This window comes from Desmodus rotundus, chromosome 9 (genome assembly GCF_022682495.2).
Source record: "Desmodus rotundus isolate HL8 chromosome 9, HLdesRot8A.1, whole genome shotgun sequence".
Lineage (NCBI taxonomy): Eukaryota > Metazoa > Chordata > Mammalia > Chiroptera > Phyllostomidae > Desmodus > Desmodus rotundus.
The window spans coordinates 56,846,129-56,864,523 of record NC_071395.1 but is presented as its reverse complement, the minus strand read 5'-3'; the positions used below and the strand labels follow the sequence as shown (position 1 = coordinate 56,864,523).

Here is an 18,395-nt window from a genome sequence, read left to right as displayed (position 1 = left end):
ATTTGACACCCGGCAGTGATTTGAGTGTTCATCACCTCCCTTACGCTTCCCATCAATCCTGAGGGACGAAGACAACGTATGGTCACATTTTACAGAGAGAATATAGAAGCTTTAGAGAGGTTAGGAGACCGTAGAAGGGCCGAAAGCCAACATCATTCATTCATTCATTCATTCATGCAATAGATTCATTCACTAGATGTAATATAAACATCAATAAGAGAGCCTATTATGAGCGGGCACTGTGCTAGACTCTGGGGATACAATGTTGAGTAAGAGAAATTGCTGCCCTTATGGACCTCAATCTAGGGAGTGAGACAGGCTTAAAACAACCAATTATGTTATTATTAATTACAATGGCAATAAATTGTAGCAAGTGAGGGAGCGCATATCATGGAATAATTTGGAATATCCTAAAATATGTCTTTGGTGAAGAAGCAATTAAAATGACAAGGAAGGTGTGAGTGGAGGTTAACTAGAAGGAAAGAGGGGGGGATCCTAGGCAAAAAGTTCAAGTACATGCAAAAAGGCTCAATACTCCTTTCTTGTCCTGTCTCTCCTTTATTTCGTGTATAAATCAGCTGAACTGCTTAAGTTCTGTTGTGTTATACTAACTTATTTCATTATTTTTAATGAAAAAATAAAATCACAGCATTTTTATATATTTAATTTTACAACTATGCAAGTACTTTATATAATTATAAAACAAAATTTAAAGATATCCCTGAAAACAAAAGTAAAACTAATGAACTTGTGTATCCAGTTAGTGACAAAACAGTTAAACTCCAAGTGACTTTAAAATACAATAATTTGACTGTGCATACCACTACTATATTGGTAGAAGTGGTATTAAAACTGTTGTTCTAAGCATGCTGCATGTGTAGTATGAGATAAAGCAAAGGAGTAATTGTGTTGGTGTCAAGAACTGGGATTTTCAGAGGGAGTGAAGGGGGTATATATGTAAGATTGATCATGTTAAATAAAACCCCTGTAGTCTTGAATTTGAATTGGGAGAATCAGGAAGTATTTTATTTTTGTAAAAGGCAAACATTTCTTATTTTTGTCAATTAAAGTGATCAGAAACAAAAGACCAATCTCACTGCAATGAATATTCCTTAAGCTTGTGGTCCTTAAACACCATTTCTAATCCAAAGAACTAAGGATCCCGGTCAAGTAGCTCAATCAGTTAGAGCATCATCCCAATACACCAGGGTTGTGGGTTCCATTCCCAGTCAGGGCACACACGAGTCAACCAACGGATGCATAGGTGGTGGAAAAGAAGTTGATGTTTCTCTCTTTCCCTTCCTCTCTCTCTCTCCACAATAGATAAGAGAAAGCTGATACCTCATGACACACCAGAAAGCACAAAAGTTATCAAAGAATCAATGACTACCTACTAATGTAGTTTCAGTGGAGGCCAACCAGAAGAAGCTTCCACTGGCCACAAATTGGACAACTTGGCCTCCAATAAGGACAATGATTGCAGATCAAAACACATCAAATGTTTAAATCTATGTACTGGGTTTTTCATTTTTTATCTTAAAATAATGTCAAATTTACATAAAAGTTACAGGAATAATGCAGAGCTCCTGAAAACCTTTTGCCTAATTGCTAACATTTCAGACCTTTGAGTTTCAGGTACACACATGGTATCTCATCAATCCTTAGTACTTCAGTGTATTTTTCTTAAGTATAAGCACACTCTTCCAAATAATCTCAGTAGAACCTTAAAAATCAGGAAATCAATATTGGTCTACTATTACTATGCAATCTACAAATGTTATTCAGTTTCAATAAAGTCCTTCAAAGCTCCAGAATCCATCCCAGGACCACATTATATCTAATTCAGTCTCCTTAAGTCTAGAACAGTTCCTCAATCTTGCCTTGTCTTTCATGACCTTGATACTCTGGAAGATTACAGGCTAGTAATGGACTGGTGTTTATCTAATATTTCCTCATACTTTATATATTTGAGACAGGAAACAGTAGTGATGGTGTTCTCAGTGCATACATGTATCAGGGCACAGCGAATGTTGATTTCTCCCATCCCTGACTATGCTAACCTGATTAAAATTGTCTACCAGGCTTCTCCAGCATGACTTAGTTTGTTGTACTTGTTAATAACTGGTTTACAGGAAAATACTTTGAAACCAATTAAATATCTTGTTCCTCAACAAACCTTTACACATCAGATTTAATATCCATTGATGAGCCAATTTTTGCTGTTAGCTTCAACAAGAGTTTTTCATTTTTACTCACAAGAATTCTGGAGGAAGGCCCTGACTGGGTAGCTCAGTTGGTTAGAGCATCCTCCTGATATGCCAAGGTTGTGGGTTCAATCCCTGGTTAGGGCACATGCAAGAATCAACCACCGAATGCAAAGTGGAACAAATCTCTCTCTCTCTCCCCCTCTAAAATCAATAAAAAATACACATTTAAATTTTAGAAGAAGAAAATAATTCTGGAAGAGGATGGCTGCTGGCACTGGTTTGGTCAAATGATGGTAGGGTCAATGACTGAGAAATCTCTTGGCCTTTTTCTCTTGGTAGCAAGACAGTTGCTGTAGCTCCAGCCATCACACACTCAATCAAGGCAGAAAGAAGGGAGTAGCACTGGGATATTACCCATCCCTGTCTCTTCTATCATATAATGGTTGCTAAATAATTTTTCTAATTTCAACTTTCAGCACTTTCGTACTTACTGGCTTAGCAAGATGTTTTACAGTGGAATTTTCTTGAAAATTTTCCTACCTCAGCTCTAGAATCAACCATTTCTCCAAGGAGTCCTGGTTCCTTTTTGTATGAACGATATTTAGAAACCAAGATCTGAGTGCTAGGTGTGCTCATTGCTACCACGGTATTAATAATTCTTGGTTCTCTCATTGTAATTCATATGTATGTATGTACACATACATATTTACTTCTCTTTCTATCATTAAAACCATGAATGCACACCAATACCTCTATTCTAATCCAACATCAAGAATTATTCCAGCCCCTTTACATGTTTCTAACTTCCTTCTCTGACAGTGAGAAACCTGGCCCCCATGATCCTCAGTGAATTTACTCATGTTTCCACCCTCCAACCTACCCTGTGTGTAACCAAACTCCTAGATACACTGGGCAAGAGTGAGCCCCAGATGTACTGCCCCTACCCAATTCCACTCCAATTGGGCACAGTGGTTGAAAGCTTGGCCCCAAGAAAGGGGCTAAATCCATACATTTTAAATGAAAATTAGTAATAGTTACCTTTGAAGGCTTTGGAAGCCAACCCATAATCCTGAAAATTATGAATTTGAAAATGGACAAAGAAAATAATTAAGCATTTATGCTGACCTATACAATCTGTAATTCAGGGTAAGCATATAAGATGAGGGGAAAATTTTTTTAATTGATGTATTTCAGAAATAAAGAGGGGGTAGAATTTGAGTATCACCCCTTTGTAGCCCCTAGCAGATTATAAATTTAAGTGATACTTTGTAGCAGCTGCTAACACCACAAATGAGAAACATGCTGACATCTGCCTCCTATATATGTGCGCAACGTCACCTATGAGGTGCTCAATCCTTAATCTGAGCAACCACTAGATCTACTAATTTACAGGAAATGATGGTGACAAAAGGATATGTCAAATGACACCATAGGTCTATATAGAGAGAAAGTGGTTGCCAAGGACTAGGGGAAAGGAAATCGGAGTTACTGCTTAATGGGTACTAGGGTTTCTTTTTGGAGTGATGAAAAGGGTCAGGATTAGATAGTGAAGATTGCACAATATTCTGAATATACTAACTACCACTGAATGTACATTTTTAAATGGTTAAAACGGTGAATTTTATGTTACTGGAATTTTATATCAAATTTCTAAAAAGCAAAAAGAGCCCTGGCTGGCATGGCTCAGTGAATTGAGTACCCTCTCGCAAACTGAAAGGTCACTGGTTCAATTCCCAGTCAGCGCACATGCCTGGGCTATGGGTCAAGGTCCCCAGCTGGAAGCGTGTGAGAGGCAACCAATCAATGTACCTATCACACAGCAATGTTTCTTTCACTGTCTTTCTCCCTCCCTTCCCCTCTCTCTAAAAATAAATAAAATCCTTTTTAAAAAAAAAAAGCAAAAAGAAAGACACCATAGGGAAGCCATTATCAAAATTCAGACTGAGAAACTACAATTCAAATGACCCACTTCTTAAATAAAAGGCCAAAGAGAGAGAGAGAGATCAAAGTAGGAGGATCAATAGGTTAAAAGACTGAAGAGACACATCAACCACTTGAGCCAGTGGACATGTTTGGATACTGATTCAAACAAATCATCGAAAAATTTTAAACCAGTAAGGGAGATGTGAACACTAGCTAGATATGTGACAATATTAAGGAATTACTGCTCATTTCTTTAGGGGTAATAATAGTATCGAGGTTATGTTACCAAAAAAAGTCCTTGTATTTTAGAGATGCATAGTGAAATATTCCTATCAGGAGTATGGATTGCAAATTCTTTCTCCCATATTACGTGTTGTCTTTTCACATATCCCCCCCCTTAACTTCTTTTTTTGACGATTTTATTTACTTACTTTTAGAGAGAGGGGAAGGGAAGGAGAACTAGAAGGAAAGAAATATGCATGTGAGAGAGAAACACCAATCGGTTGCCTCTCACACACCCCCAGCCGGAGACCTGGCACGAAACCCTGGAGTATGCCGACAGAGAATCAAACCGGTGACCTTTAGGTTTACAAGCGGGTGCTCAACCCACTGAGTCACACCAGCCAGAGCCACTCACTTTAATTTTTTTTTTTAATTCAATTTATTGGGGTGGCCCTGGCTGGTGTGGCTCAGTGGATTGAGCACCATCCTGCGAATTGAAAGGTTGCAAGTTCCATTCCCTGTCAGGGCATAGGCTTGGGTTGTGGGCCAGGTCCTGGGTGGGGCAATGTGAAGAGGCAAACAATTATCTCTTGCACATCGATGTTTCTCTCCCTCTTGTTCTCCCTCCTTTCCCCTCTTTCTAAAAGTAAATAAATAAAATCTTTTAAAAAGTGGTTAATACGGTAAATTTTACCAAAATAACAAAACAAAAAGCCCTGAACAGTGCCTGGCACAAAGCCAACCGGCTATGCTTATTAAACCAGAGATTTAAAAAAAACCCACTGAAATTAGAGTAACTGAAATAGCATCACTGGGCTATCACACCCAAGGGGACAGAGTCACATCAGTCTTGTTCCCTGGTATGTGCCAGGGGCCTGGCCAATCTGAGGTTCCTGAGAGATTTGATCTTTGACTGCTTGAAACCCTTCCAGGTGCCTCAGTGTTTCCCCTAGCTCTCCTGAAGCCATTTACCCTCTGCTTTCTTCACAGACTACCCTACCAAACCCAGGGGACCCAGGGTCCATGTAAATGGCCCCTGGGTTGCACACCCCACCAGATCCCCAGCCCAGGGTGCTCCTCAGCCAGGTGCATGAACCCTGGCTTACCCCAACTCCTGTCAGAACAGCCCCTATGATTCAGAGCTCTTTTGGAGGGATGTGTGGGTCTACCCATTCCTCCAGGCAGGGAAGCCAGAGCCTGGAATCCCCTCTGGTGGCTCTTCTAGAGGTCAAGGGCAGAAGTGGTTTTAGCCAGAGCCTGGAGCTTCTAGAACAGCTGCCAGGCACTCAGGTGAGGAAATATACAATGGGTCACATGGTCAGTGCATGGAGGGGGCTGGCCGCACCTCTGTCTCCTCCACTTTGGGAACTGGCCCCCAGGCTAGTCCTACCTGCCTGGACAAGGGGAGAGTCGGAAAAGAGGAAGAACCCTAGGTCATCCACCTCACCTTTGCCATCAGCATCTCCTCAGAGGTCAGTATGGGATGGAGAGAGCTAGGTAGGGACTAGAAACACCAACATCTGGGATAACCCCTCTCTCCAGTCCTTGCTGGGACCCCAGGTAGCGGCCAGGTGGGGAGTAGATGGAACCAGTGAGCAGTCCAACCCCCCGGGCAGGGAAGTAAAAGCAGTGGGCACAGCCCATCCCCTTTGGAGAGCCACCCTCAAGTCTTAGAGCTGGTAGTCCTAGGACCAGGGAGTTTAACGTCAAACCCCCAGCCTTCCCTGCCTCCCTGCCACAGGTATAATAGCCTAGAGAGGGTCCACTCCACTCTACCCACCCTGGGACCCCCATGGTCAGCTCAGGAGGCCTCTGTGTGGTCCTGGGCAGAGGCTCAGGCCTGATCTAGCTCCCTGTCAGGCTGAGCCAGGCAGTGCAGCCCCTGGCAGGATGTGTGCAGCAAGGGCCCTGTCTCAGGGGTGACCACCTGGCGGAGAGAAAGAAGACAAAGGCACGGCAGCAGGTTTCTGTCCAGGAAGTCAGGTTACACATTTTAGTAATGGGCCAGAGAAATGAGGCATTGGAGCAACAGAGCAGGGGCCACAGGGATAATAAGAGATCTGAGAGCCGGGGTTTGGCGTCAATCTTACAAAGTGTATAAAGAATCTGTGTTTCTCTATAATAACAAAAAACCAGAGGCTACAAGAGCGGTTGTATATACAAAACACTAAGATATTGCTTCACTTGCAAACAGGTTCCTGACCAGACAGGGAGACAAGACAGAGAGAAGGGCATAGGAAAGGGCGGGGAGTGCGCTGCGTGCAGAAAGGAAGGGGGAGGTCTTCTCCCAGCATAAATCTACCGGCAGGAGCTGAGCTGAATTCGCGCACACATGGGAGAAGCCGAGGTCAAAGGTGTGAGCCAGTGCTGGCTATGAATGGCGAGTGGGGTGTCAGGAGTCTGTTTCTGCCTGCCCAAGCCTCTACCCCTGGTCACTTGTTCTTCAGACTTCAGCCAAGTGTGGGGTTCTAGATGGGGAGCAGGGCCAGCTAAGACAACTGGCCAGAGAGGGAAGGAGGTAACCACTCCTTGGAGTCTGCTGTGGGAAGCTGAAGAAGCCTGTTCGGTATGCCCATCTTCTTGCCTTTGGCTGGCCCTGTCCATCCTACCACCCTGCTCACCCCACCCAGAGGCCCACTGGGACCCAAGAAAAACAGATGCAGCAGCCAAGCTTCAAGTTTTCCTGGGGGTGGAGGGGAGTGACAGGAGGTGCTGCTTGACTCCTGTTCTTCCTAAGCCCCAGCTAACCATGCGGAGCTCAGTGGGAAGGTGGGAGTGAGTCACAGAGGAATAGAGAGGGTCCGGTCAGGTCAGGGAAAACATCATGGTGAGGGGCAGGTGAAGGGCGAGGATGTGCACGCACGCTTGGACGAGGCACGGGGCGGTCACAGGTTCTGGCAGCACTGCAGCTTGTTTGGTTTCTGTCCATCCGTAGTGGGTGGCACGCTGATGTCCACCACGTTGTTGCCAGGGGACTCATCATGGGCTGCGCGGTCTGCAATCTGCTTCTGTGATACGATGCGGTAGATCTCTGCAATGGGGGAACGTGAAGTGAGCACCTTGCATGCCCTGACCTGCGATGACTGTCCCCTGCAGTACTCATCTGGATACTCCTCCAGGGAGTATCCCCAAGGCTGTGCCCCTCTCAAAGGCCCCCACTATAGTCTACTCACACCCCCTGACATAAGGGTTCCCCCAGTGCACTCAGCAAGAACAGAACCCACATCTGGTCACAGAGATACCCTCCCAAGCTCAAGGTTCTTCTTAAAGAACAGAAACCCCCTCTTCCTCAGAATAAAGTCCCAGAAGACTCGGAACTCTGGGCCCTAGGCCACCTGCCTGCTGTCCAGCTGTTCCCTAGTGGAGCCATAGCAGGGGCCATCCCAGGAAGCCGGGTCCAGGGGGTCTCTGGATCCTAAGTGCCAATGAGGCGGGACCTGGCTGGACCTCATGGAGCATGCCATGTCTGTCCTCCTGTCTGGACTGAGTGGCAGGCTTAAGGAATGAAGGTTCAGGGGCTACATTATGGAGCATGTGACCAGTGTGGCTGGTGCCCTTCCCACGCCACGCTTGGTGGGCCTGCTGGGGTTCCTGTGGCCCCCACCAGGCCCTGGACCACCTGTGAGAATGTTCTTGAAAGCTTCCTCTACGTTGGTGGAGTCCAAGGCTGAGGTCTCAATGAAGGACAAGTTGTTCTTCTCTAGAACAGACAGAATATTGCCCAGGTGAGTGGGGGGCTCCCTTGTACCTTCTTGGAGCCCCTATGTGCTATCTGCTTACCTGGCCCAGAAAATGAAAGGCTGGGGTCAAGGGGGTAGGACTGTGATGTCCACTCCTCAGGGAGGGAAGGATGGCACTGCAACCATGCCCACAGCCAGGGAAAATGGGAAGGACCTGGAGGGGCTGCCTGCTTTCCAGGGACTTTTCTGAGGCCTTAGTCACAGCCTAGCTGTCAGGAGCTAGCCCCTGCAGGAGGCCCTGACCCTAAGTGAAACCCGCTCTGACCAGTAGGCGCTCACCTGCGAAGGCACGGGCCTCGTCAGTGGGCACGGCCCGCAGATGGCGCAGGTCGCTTTTGTTGCCCACCAACATGATGACGATGTTGCTGTCAGCATGGTCTCGCAGCTCCTTCAGCCAGCGCTCCACATTCTCATATGTCAGGTGCTTGGCAATGTCATATACCAGCAGCGCACCCACTGCACCACGGTAGTACCTATGGGGACAGAGGACAGGGCCCACCAATGAGCTGCCCGCCAGCACCCCACGGGAGCCCCCAAGGCTCTGTGGGCACTGGCTCCTGGGCCCATGCAGAGCTCAGCTGAGGAGCAGCCACCATGGCCTCAAGGGAGGGCTCTGCAGCCCCGATTCAGCTCAGGACTGTGGGGGCCTGAGGAGGAGGAATAGGGCCTGAGATCAGAAGACACCCACCAAAAGAGGAGAAGGAAACAGTACTTGTGCAAGGAAAAGGCTGCTGCTGGTCAAAAGCTCCAATGCCTGTCATGGCCTGTCCACCAAGGAGACTGATGGACACAGCCACCACGAGGGGTTAGGAGATGGGGAGGTAAGCGGGCTTCAGTGGAGGGCGTTCAGAGGACAGCGAGTGGCTAACAGGGGAACGGCCTGGGGGTTTGGAAGGGTCTGGGAGAAGGTGGCTCAAGTAGGTCCTGATGGCTATGTGGCCATGGGGAGCTGAGGGAAGAGGAAGACTGGGCATACAGGGCATGCAGCCAGGCAGGGCAGGCCAAGCAGGCAGGACTTGGGGTGGGCAGAGTGGAATGGCCCTCTCCAGGCCCAGATAATAGCCCTCCCTGTGCAGCCAGCACCCAGCAAAATGGCAGTGGCCCACAGGGCCATGGGACATGCCCATATGAGGTCACAGTGTAGTCAAAAGTGGGCGCTGGTCTCCCCAAGGGTCTCACAGCTCCTGGAGGTCTTGTCCCTCCACTCTGGGCTAACCTCAGGGCTATGTTTTCCTCTTCTCCTCCTGCCCAACTCCTGCCCGTCCTTTGGGGTCCACTGGCCCTTTGTCCATGGTCTCCCACAGCTCCCCATCACCGCCACTCACGCAGAGGTGATGGCGCGGTAGCGCTCCTGGCCAGCAGTGTCCCAGATCTGGGCCTTGATGGTCTTGCCGTCCACTTGGATGCTACGGGTGGCAAACTCCACGCCAATGGTGCTCTTGCTCTCTAGGTTGAACTCGTTGCGGGTGAAACGGGACAGCAGGTTGCTCTTTCCCACACCCGAGTCCCCAATAAGCACCACTATAGAGGCAGGGAGGGGTATAGGTGAAGCTCCATGGGTCAGAGCAGGGCAGCCCCCCCAACCAAGAACCACATGCCACCCACATTCACCATGACACCCAATAACAGAGTGGAATCAGAGCTGTCCTAGAGCCCCTCACCTGATGTATCACATTTTTTGGTGCCGAAGCTCCAGGATTCTAGAAACACAGCTACTGTAGATAGCACAACACCCTGCCTGTGTTTGGTTCTTCAGAGCAGGGCTGCCCCAGCTAAGGCACAGGGACCCAGGTATCCCAGCAGGCAGGAGGCTTGGGATCCATCAACCCCAAACTTCTACTGCAGCCCTGTGGCCCAAGTAAGCTCTGTGGCTGGGCAACCTTGGGCAAGTCACTTAACCTCTCTGGGCTGCCTTTTCTAAAGGTATGAAAAGAAAAGCAGGAACAAGAGCCACTGGAGGAAAGGAAACAAGAGCTTGCAGGATCAGAACTCAGGTAGCACCCAGCCCACTAAGAAAGACAGGTGGGGAAGCAATTGTTACTTGTTCCACCAGGTTCCTACCAACAAGGATCTGGCTCTGGAGTTTTGAGTAACAGGAAATGAGAAGCCTCAAGCCCCATGCCCATCCTGCTACTTCCTCATGGAAGGCAGATGCAAGCAAACCAATATTCTGCTCAACACACTTGCCCTTTAAAACAGGAATGTGCCCTCTGGATTGTAGCTGAGAGGGAACAGAGCCTGCTAGCCCTCCCATCACCCCACCCCCAGAGTTGGACTGCTCTGCTGGGCCATACAGGACAAGAGTCCTCCTGAGCAGGGCAGAGCAGGCCCTGTGGGTCTATCCCATTAGAAGTGGGCCACTTGAGATTGTCTAGGAAGGTCCTGGGCTCAGGAGGGCTGTCCTCAGTCCCAGGGCACACTGGAGGGGAATTGTGTCTATGTGTGTGTGTGCACACATGCATGGGTTTATGTGCAGCACAGAAGGAACAACACACAGCAGTCTGACCAGACGCCCCACCTGGAAACCACATGGGTCCTCCCCCCAAGTGTGAGCCTTGGGTTCTGGCACCTGAGGGTGGATCTGCCCAGTTCAGAACTGTGGGTGTTACAGGCTTGGTCATCCTCAGCCATGATAAAAAATGTCATTTGTGCACATCAGGATTCCCCCCACTTCTTACCACCATCGTGGCCTCAACCCTAGCTACTCCAGGCAGCTTCCATCTCTCCCTGGGTTGCTATACCAGCCAGTCCCTGGTGTCTCTGAGCTTTCTCTCACCCCCAACCAACAGAATGTTCTCTTCGCTGCAGCCACCAGGGGATATCTGTGAGCTCCCGAGCCAGGGCCTGAGTTAGGGCCTCCTCTGCCCACAGCCCTCCTGGGATCTTGCCTCTGGGCAGTAAAAGCCCAAGTTCTCCTCAGGACCCACAAGGCCCTGCATGACCTGCCCTTGTCCCTTCCCTGCCCTCACCCCCTCTCTCTCCTGCATGCTTACTCCACTCTGGCCACATGGGCCTTCTCCCTGGGACTCATAGATATGCAAGTGCACACTGTCTTTTGCCTGGAATGTTGTTCCTCAAGTACTGACCTGGTTCCCACCCTCCTCTCCTCCATGTGGTACCTTGGATGGCACTTGATCAAGGAGAAGGCCCGCCCAGCAGTCCTCTTAAAACCTCACTCCCTCCAACACTCCCACTCCCATCCCCTGCCTTTCCTCCATAGCTCTCACCACCCTCTGAGACTCGCCTAGTTTTACTTATTTGTTTTCTGCCAGTCTTCCTCAAGGGCAGGATCTTGGACAGTATCATTTCCCTGCTCTCTCCCCAGGACCAAGCACACAGAGCCCCGCACACAGAACAGAGTGAACAAAAAACCAATAAAGCGGTTGTACAGCCTCCAAGCCACCATCCTCAGGCAATAGGGAAGAAGGGGGCCAATGACCCAGCCCCCAGGACCTAACATCATCTCTGGGATGGCTGCTTCAGAGCCAATAACAAGAACAAGAAAAAAAATTAGGCCTGGCTCAGTTGCTTAGACGGTAGTCCTGATAAACCAAGGTTGCAGGTTCAATCCCTGGTCAGGGTATGTACAAGACTCAGCCAATCAGTAAAATAAAAATCAATAAATAAAAATCAAAAATTAATAAAAATAATTTAAAATTTCATTTTAGAGAGCGAGAAGAAGGGAAAGAGAAATATCAATTTGTTGTTCCACTTATTTATGTATTCACTGGTTGGTTCTTTTTTGTAATGTAATGTAATTTAAATTTTTTACATTACTTTTTTTTTTTTTTAGATTTTATTTATTTATTTTTGGAGAGAGGGGAAGGGAGGGAGGAAGAGAGGGAGAGAAACGTCAGTTGGCTGCCTCTCGAATGTGGCCCAAACGGGGACCTGGCCTGCAAGCCAGGCATGTGCCCTGGCTGGGGAGTGAACCGGCGACCCTTTGATTCGCAGGCCAGTGCCCAATCCACTGAGCCACACCAGCCAGGGCTTTACATTACTTTTTATTGTATTTTTTCCATTACCATTTATCCCCTCTATACCCTCTTCCATCTCCACCCATCCCACTGCCCCCTTCAGTGGTTAATTCTTATATGTGCCCTGACTGGAGATTGAACCCTCAATCTGGCTGATTGGGACAATACTCCAACCAACCGAGCTACATAGCCAGGGCAAAAGAAGAAAATCTAATGAATCTGTGCTGAGAAAGTCCCACAGAAGCCTCATGTAACCCATTTTGCTGATGAGGAAACTGAGGTGCAGACAGGTGAACGATAGCCCAAGGCACACAATGAGCAGAAGGACAAAAGGACGCAGGGCAAGGGTCTGGGCAGGCCCACTCCCACTTCCCAACCATGCTTACCTGCTGAAAAGTGATCTGGCAGGATTTGAACCCAGGTTTTGTGGGTCTAGGGCTGAGTTCAAGGATCTGAGTTCAGCCTCCTCCTCTTGTACCACCTGGGGCATCCCAATTCCCTGGAGTTGCCAGCAAACTCCTGCTCATCCTTCAAAATCCTTCAAAGCCCTTCATCAGGCCTCTCCCTCCCTCCCCAAACCTATGTGGCCTGGCCCACAAGACCTGTGATGACAGAGCCAGTGTCCCCTCCTGACGTGGTGGGTACCCAACAAGAGACTGCCAGGTTGACTTCAGAGAAAGGTGGAAAGCAGGTGGACAGCCATGGGCCTGCAGTCCAGGGCCAAGGGCTCCCAGCCATGCTGGTGGGGTCCCAAATGGGCTCCGGGACCATGCAGGGCAGGCTGGGATGACTGTGGGGCCTACTATCCAAAACCCCAACCCCTCACCTCCTTCCCACAGCAGCCACAGGAACCTGGCCAAGGCTGGGGAGGTTTGTTCACATTTCTCCATCAGGAATGGAAGAAAAAATGAGGAAGAGTCCCTTCTGAGCCCTGTGTTGAGCCCTCCGACCCCCTCACTCCCTAACCCGCCTTGTCCCAGAGTGAGGGTCCCCTTAGCCCAGTTGATTCTGCCCTGGCCCAGCCCTAAAGGCTATAATATCTAGTTCTTGGAGCCACCCCAGAGACAAATGTCATTATCATTCCCCTTGTACAGTAGGGGACACTCAACACACAGTGACCAGGTCCTCCAGTCCAAGGTCACCCAGCAAGAACAGTGGAGGCAAGAACAGGACAAGGGCCACCAGCCACTGCCCAGATAAACGGTGGAAAAGCCAGGATGCCCAGGTGCTCCCTGGCACAGGTGCCCAGTGCAGAGATGGCCAGCAGGGCAATGACCAGGCTGCCTCTGGGTATATTGTGGGAATGAGAATGGCACTGTCAAAGGCACAAACGAGCTACTGTTTTGGGGAAATAAAGGGACCTTGAGAACGTGACCCCCAGCATTTCCACAGAAGCTGACGGCAATGCTGGTCAGGAAATGGCCTCCCTAGACACGCCACTTGGCTGGCAGGGCAGGTAAGCCCAGTTAGCAAAGACAAAGAGCTGGCATCTCTTGAAGGCATGGGTGCCCTGGCCTGCCCTACAACAGTGTAGCACCCCCAGGGCCCACATTCAGATGTTCAGGCAGACTGAGTGGCCATTCAGGTGGGGGACACGCTCCCCTACTTCAGGCAGAACAGCAACCCCCCATCCCCGACCAGCAAGCAGACTCTGATCATCTCAGGCTTCAGGGACTGGCACTTGGGGGTAATCTTGTTAGAGCTATTCCCTGGGAAATTTGAGCACGGAGACAAGGTGTCTGATGCTAGCATACAGGCAGGGCCACCATTTGCAATGGGAAAAGATGGTGTGCTCAGTTCCCGGACCAGTGGGCCTGGTGGGGTCCTGCCCAGGTTGCAAAGTGAAGAGGCAGCCTCAGGAGCACTTGGCTGAGAGAGACAAACACCAGGGCTGGCTGCCACTCTCTCCTCACCCTCTTTCCCCAAAGGACTCACAGATGGGGTAGGGGTGGACAAAACCCAGAAGAGAGGGCCCTGGGCCACTGTGGAAGCTTCCCACATAAACCTTATGGGCCAGGTGAGTAGAGAGGGGCTCTGGGAAGGCCTTGGTGGACCATAGAGACCCCACAGCCCAGTCTATAAGAGGAGAGGTCAGGGAGCCCCCAGGGACAGATCGGCATGCTGGGCAAATGGCCCACAGCTAACAGGATAAATGTTAGCAGGATAAATGTGAGAATCTATAATTGGGTACAAATAAACAACCTCACTCCCGGGGAAGGGGGAATGTGCAGCGAAGAAAATAAATACCACGTGAGAAAAACACCCAGGAAGATCTGTTGGCCTTGGCGGTAGAGGTCAGGGGAGCCAACATGTGATGTGGCTGCCAAAACAAACAAGACTGGTGGGAGGGCTGGACAGGGGGCAGCCTGTGTGTCCCAGAGTGACAGGTGTGGCCCCTCCATGCCCAGGACAGGGCCAAGGGAAGGTGACCAAAGGTTGGGGGAGGTTGGGCACAGGGTCGGGTGTGGGAAGATGGCTTCCCCTTTTTCTAATCAACGGTGTCCTGCACCAGGTGGTAGGGCCAGGGAGAAAGCTAACCCTGGTCAACCCTTGTAGGGCAGTCATGTCTTGGACTCCTCTCTCATGCCCATGCCTGACTCTCTGCAGGCCACAGGGTCTCAGGAGGGGCTGAGGAGGATGTAGTGCAGGGTTTTTATGTTTCTGTCTATGGCTGTATTTCTGGTAAGTTACGTGAGGGTTGCCTGTGGGCCTCCTTCCTCCCTTCCCCATTTGCCAGAGCCAAATAGGGTTTCCTTTTCCCATTTAAAGGAATGAAAACCTGAGTGAATTTAAAGACAAACATTAAAGGATAATAGGGAAGGTCCTCTGATAATGTGTAAGTGTAAAGGGGAGGTCTCAGATAACCACAGTTTGGGGAACCCTGACCTTGTGGGTTAGATATTCACTTCCAACCCAACCTGAGAAGGTCATCAGGGCAAGGTTGCCCTCCCCCATGCCAGCTGCTGCAAAAGACAGATCAGTGTTTCCAGGAAGTGGACTAGAGCACACAGCCACCCCACTGCCCCTGACCCAGTAACTATACTTCTGGGAACATACTTCAAAGAAATAACCCAAAGGGCAAAAGATGAGTTGTGCAAACACTTGGAGTGGGGTTACTTATAATAGCACATATTTGAAAATAACAAGCAAATGATCATAGAAACTTGGACGGGGTGATTGGGGGAGTGCCTCCTGCCCTGGAAATGCCACATCCAGCCAGGCGTCCAGCCCTAATCCAGGTGCCTAAAGACACACTGAGTAGAGATAGGCACCAGTTGCAGCAGAATTGGAGTCCAGACCACCTGTCAGCAGTCCCCAAAGCCCTGACAGAGCTTCCCCTGCCTCTAAGGTGAGACCAACCACAAGGTTTAGTCAGCACCAGGGCCATGGCCTGATGCCTGCTGACCAAACAGCCTCACTTGCCAGTGACATATCAGCCTGCAGACAGCTCCCAGAGCCCATGATGCTGTGAGGACAGACTCTGGGCCTCTGCATGGGCACACCCTCTGCCCAGTAGCCTTTCACCACATGGAAAACCCAGGTAGGAAGTGCTCCACCCACTCTCTACATCCCCAAAGTCCCCAGGCCCCTAGCCCCAAGATGCCAGATGGTCATCCAAGGCCACCTCCAGGCACAGACTACATTCCCAGGAATGGCCAGACTCCCCCAACAGGGGAAGATTCCAAAAGCTGGCATGGGAGGCAGACTCTCACACAGCAGGCAGCAGAGCAAATGCACCCCGCTTGGGCCAAGGAGTTAACTCTCAAGAGCAGCCACTATCAGCCAGGGATCCCAGCACGGACAGCAGAGAACCTGGCCAAAGTCCAGCTTGGCACAGAAGGTGCTGTGAAGCCTGTGACCCCAAAACCAGCTAAGCTGAGAGAGGAAGGACTACAGTGACATGTAGCGAGTCTCCCCAGCTTGGGGCTAGGTGAAGGAGCTCCCCAGCTGGCCCCAGGCCAGCTATGGCTGCCTCACCTGCCTAGGCCATACTTGAGGCTCATAAAGCCCTCTGTCCCTCTGGCTGGGAAAATCCTCCAGCAAGTTGGCCCAGACCTGAGCCATCATCATGTATGTGTTGAAGGAGGTGGTCTGACAACAGTCCCAGATCCTGGCTGCAAGCTCCCCCAGATATAGTCCCTAAGCTGTAAAGTCCACAGCTGACCTGGTTCAAAATCCTGCTCTAACACTTATTCACTGTGTCCTTGTCTCCCTGGGCCCCAGTTTCCAAGAGAGGCTGAATAATATCGACCTTACAGAGCTCTGGTGAGGATTTCAATGAATTCACGTTTGTAAAGAGCTTAGAAAAGTTCAAGTACTTGGGTAATGTTCTTAAGAGTTCTAAGTGTGTGCTCGCTTTGGCAGTGCACATACTAAAACTGGAACAATATGAAGATTAGCATGGCCCCGAGCAAATTCATAAAGCATTCCACATTTTTATCGTACCAGATAAAATTAAAGATGGGACTGAAGCTTGTGAATCATCCATTATCATGTGTAATCAATCAACAATTTAACAGTAATAGCTTCTTGGGAAAAAAAAAAAAGAGTTCTAAGAGTTAAGAAAAATAACTGTTGCTGTTAACCACCACGCCGGGGCCAACACACTTAGTCCTACAGACACACACACACACACACCAGGAGCACTTCCACGGAACCAGTGTCCCCCAACCCACACCTCAAACTACATTATTCACCGCTCCCTTCCTGGGCCCCGCCCCCAAAGGTGCTACCTCCAAACCTGACCACGCCCACCCAGTGAGAAATACCGCCCCCACCTGCCCAGCCCACTTCTTCAGCCCGCCCACCACGCCCTAGCCCCGCCCCCAAGGGGCCGTCCACATCCCCAAAGGAGCTTTCCACCCGGCCCCAAACGCTTGGGCGGTCCCGCCCCCTCGGGAGGCCCCGCCCCCAACGGCCGCTCCTACAGCTCTGGGCCCCACCCCCTCTGGGCTCGGGCCCTGTACCGGAGTAGCCAAGGAACCTCAGGCCCCTCTGGCCCGCCAGGTCCACACGGTCGCACACCCAGGCCAAAACTGATCGACACCAGCCTGCTCAGACCTTCTCGACTGGTTGCCCAGTAGGGCTCTAGCCCCGGACTCCGGCCTCGACCCAGGGGCCTGGACACAACTTCGGCCCGCCTGTCTGCCGCATCGCCGCCATCCCCTCCCGCATTTGTGCCCCACCGGCCGTACCTTTGAATAGGTAGTCGTACTCGTCGTCCCGGGTCCCCATTGTCCTGGCGCTTCCGGCGGGATCCGCGACTCCGCAGCCCCACCACAAACACCCGAAGGGGGGCGGGGCCGGCGCCTCGCAGAGCAGAGGCCGTATAGCCAATCAGCGCCGGCTGGCGTAGCGACCGACACCCAGAGCAGCCAGTCAGAGGCAGAAGCAGAGCCCCCCCGGGGTGGGCAGCGTCTGGGATCCACCTTCCTCGCCCTCGGACTCCCAGAGAAAGGCGGAAGGAATGCGGTCCTGTCTGAAGTGACGGTCACGTCAGCCTATCAAAGACTAGCGCAGGAAGGCGGGGCGGAAGACTGGAAGAATTAAACGGATTGACGGAACGAATAGCCAGTGAGAGGCTTCATTCAGACCATGCCTGACTAACAGGATCTATCCGGGAAGGAAAATGGAGCTACGTCCAGGTGATGTTACGCTATAACGTCCCGATGACGTCATAGGTCAATACGTGCTGTCTGGGACCACCTGTTCTGTCCCCATTAACCGTTTCCTCAGGCTTCTGCGCGAGGTCTTTTACACCTAGAGGTCTAGTCTCTCTAGTTGCAGTTTTCATCCTTACATTGGCTACTCATTACGTTAACCCTCTGCCTCAGTTTCCTTCCTCTGTATAACAAGAAAGAAGCTCACCTCGATGGAAACGTTTGGGGATATCTGGATCACTTCCCCAAACACGTACTAAATCAACCATCTACTTTCTGTCATTAACTCTTTAACAAATGCTTATAAATGCTTTCTGGGTGACAGACTGTAACAAATACTTATAAATCCTTTCTGGGCAACAGACTACAACATAATCTCTCCTCTCTGTTTCTTACCCTGTTTTATTCCACACACACAAACACACACATCCCACTCCATGATTTGTTATATCTAACTTCAAAGTATGTATTTCTTTCTTGATCCATTAAACTGTTTAGTTTCTGTTCCAAGTCAACAGAATTATCGGCCCCATGAAGGCAGAAACTGTCTGTGGTAATCACTGTTGTGTTCCCAGTGCTAGGTAAATATTGATATATGATGGATAATGTAAACACAGAGCTCATGTTCTAGTTATAACTATAATTATTTTTATGTAACTATAATAA

The 18,395-nt window shown here is 49.8% G+C and overlaps 1 protein-coding gene across 1 annotated transcript; it reads right to left on the bottom strand.

Moving 5' to 3' along the window:
* Window positions 1-1,151: 1,151 nt before the first annotated feature.
* Window positions 1,152-17,443, bottom strand: RAB11B (RAB11B, member RAS oncogene family). The gene is made up of 5 exons (XM_024560762.4): window positions 17,265-17,443; window positions 9,418-9,613; window positions 8,372-8,565; window positions 7,972-8,052; window positions 1,152-7,383 (listed from the first exon to the last, which is right to left on the bottom strand). The coding sequence occupies exons 1-5, from the start codon at window positions 17,302-17,304 to the stop codon at window positions 7,238-7,240; spliced, it is 657 nt and encodes a 218-aa protein (XP_024416530.1). The 5' UTR covers window positions 17,305-17,443; the 3' UTR covers window positions 1,152-7,237.
* Between the last annotated feature and the right edge of the window lie 952 nt (window positions 17,444-18,395).

What these genes read in the sequence shown, in the direction of transcription:
- RAB11B (XM_024560762.4), bottom strand. Translation starts at nt 17,304, where the DNA reads ATGGGGACCCGGGACGACGAGTACGACTACCTATTCAAAG. An exon ending in GTACGACTACCTATTCAAAG is followed by an intron (nt 9,614 to 17,264) that starts GTACGGCCGGTG and finishes CTGCCTCTATAG; the next exon opens with TGGTGCTTATTGGGGACTCG. An exon ending in TACCGCGCCATCACCTCTGC is followed by an intron (nt 8,566 to 9,417) that starts GTGAGTGGCGGT and finishes CTGTCCCCATAG; the next exon opens with GTACTACCGTGGTGCAGTGG.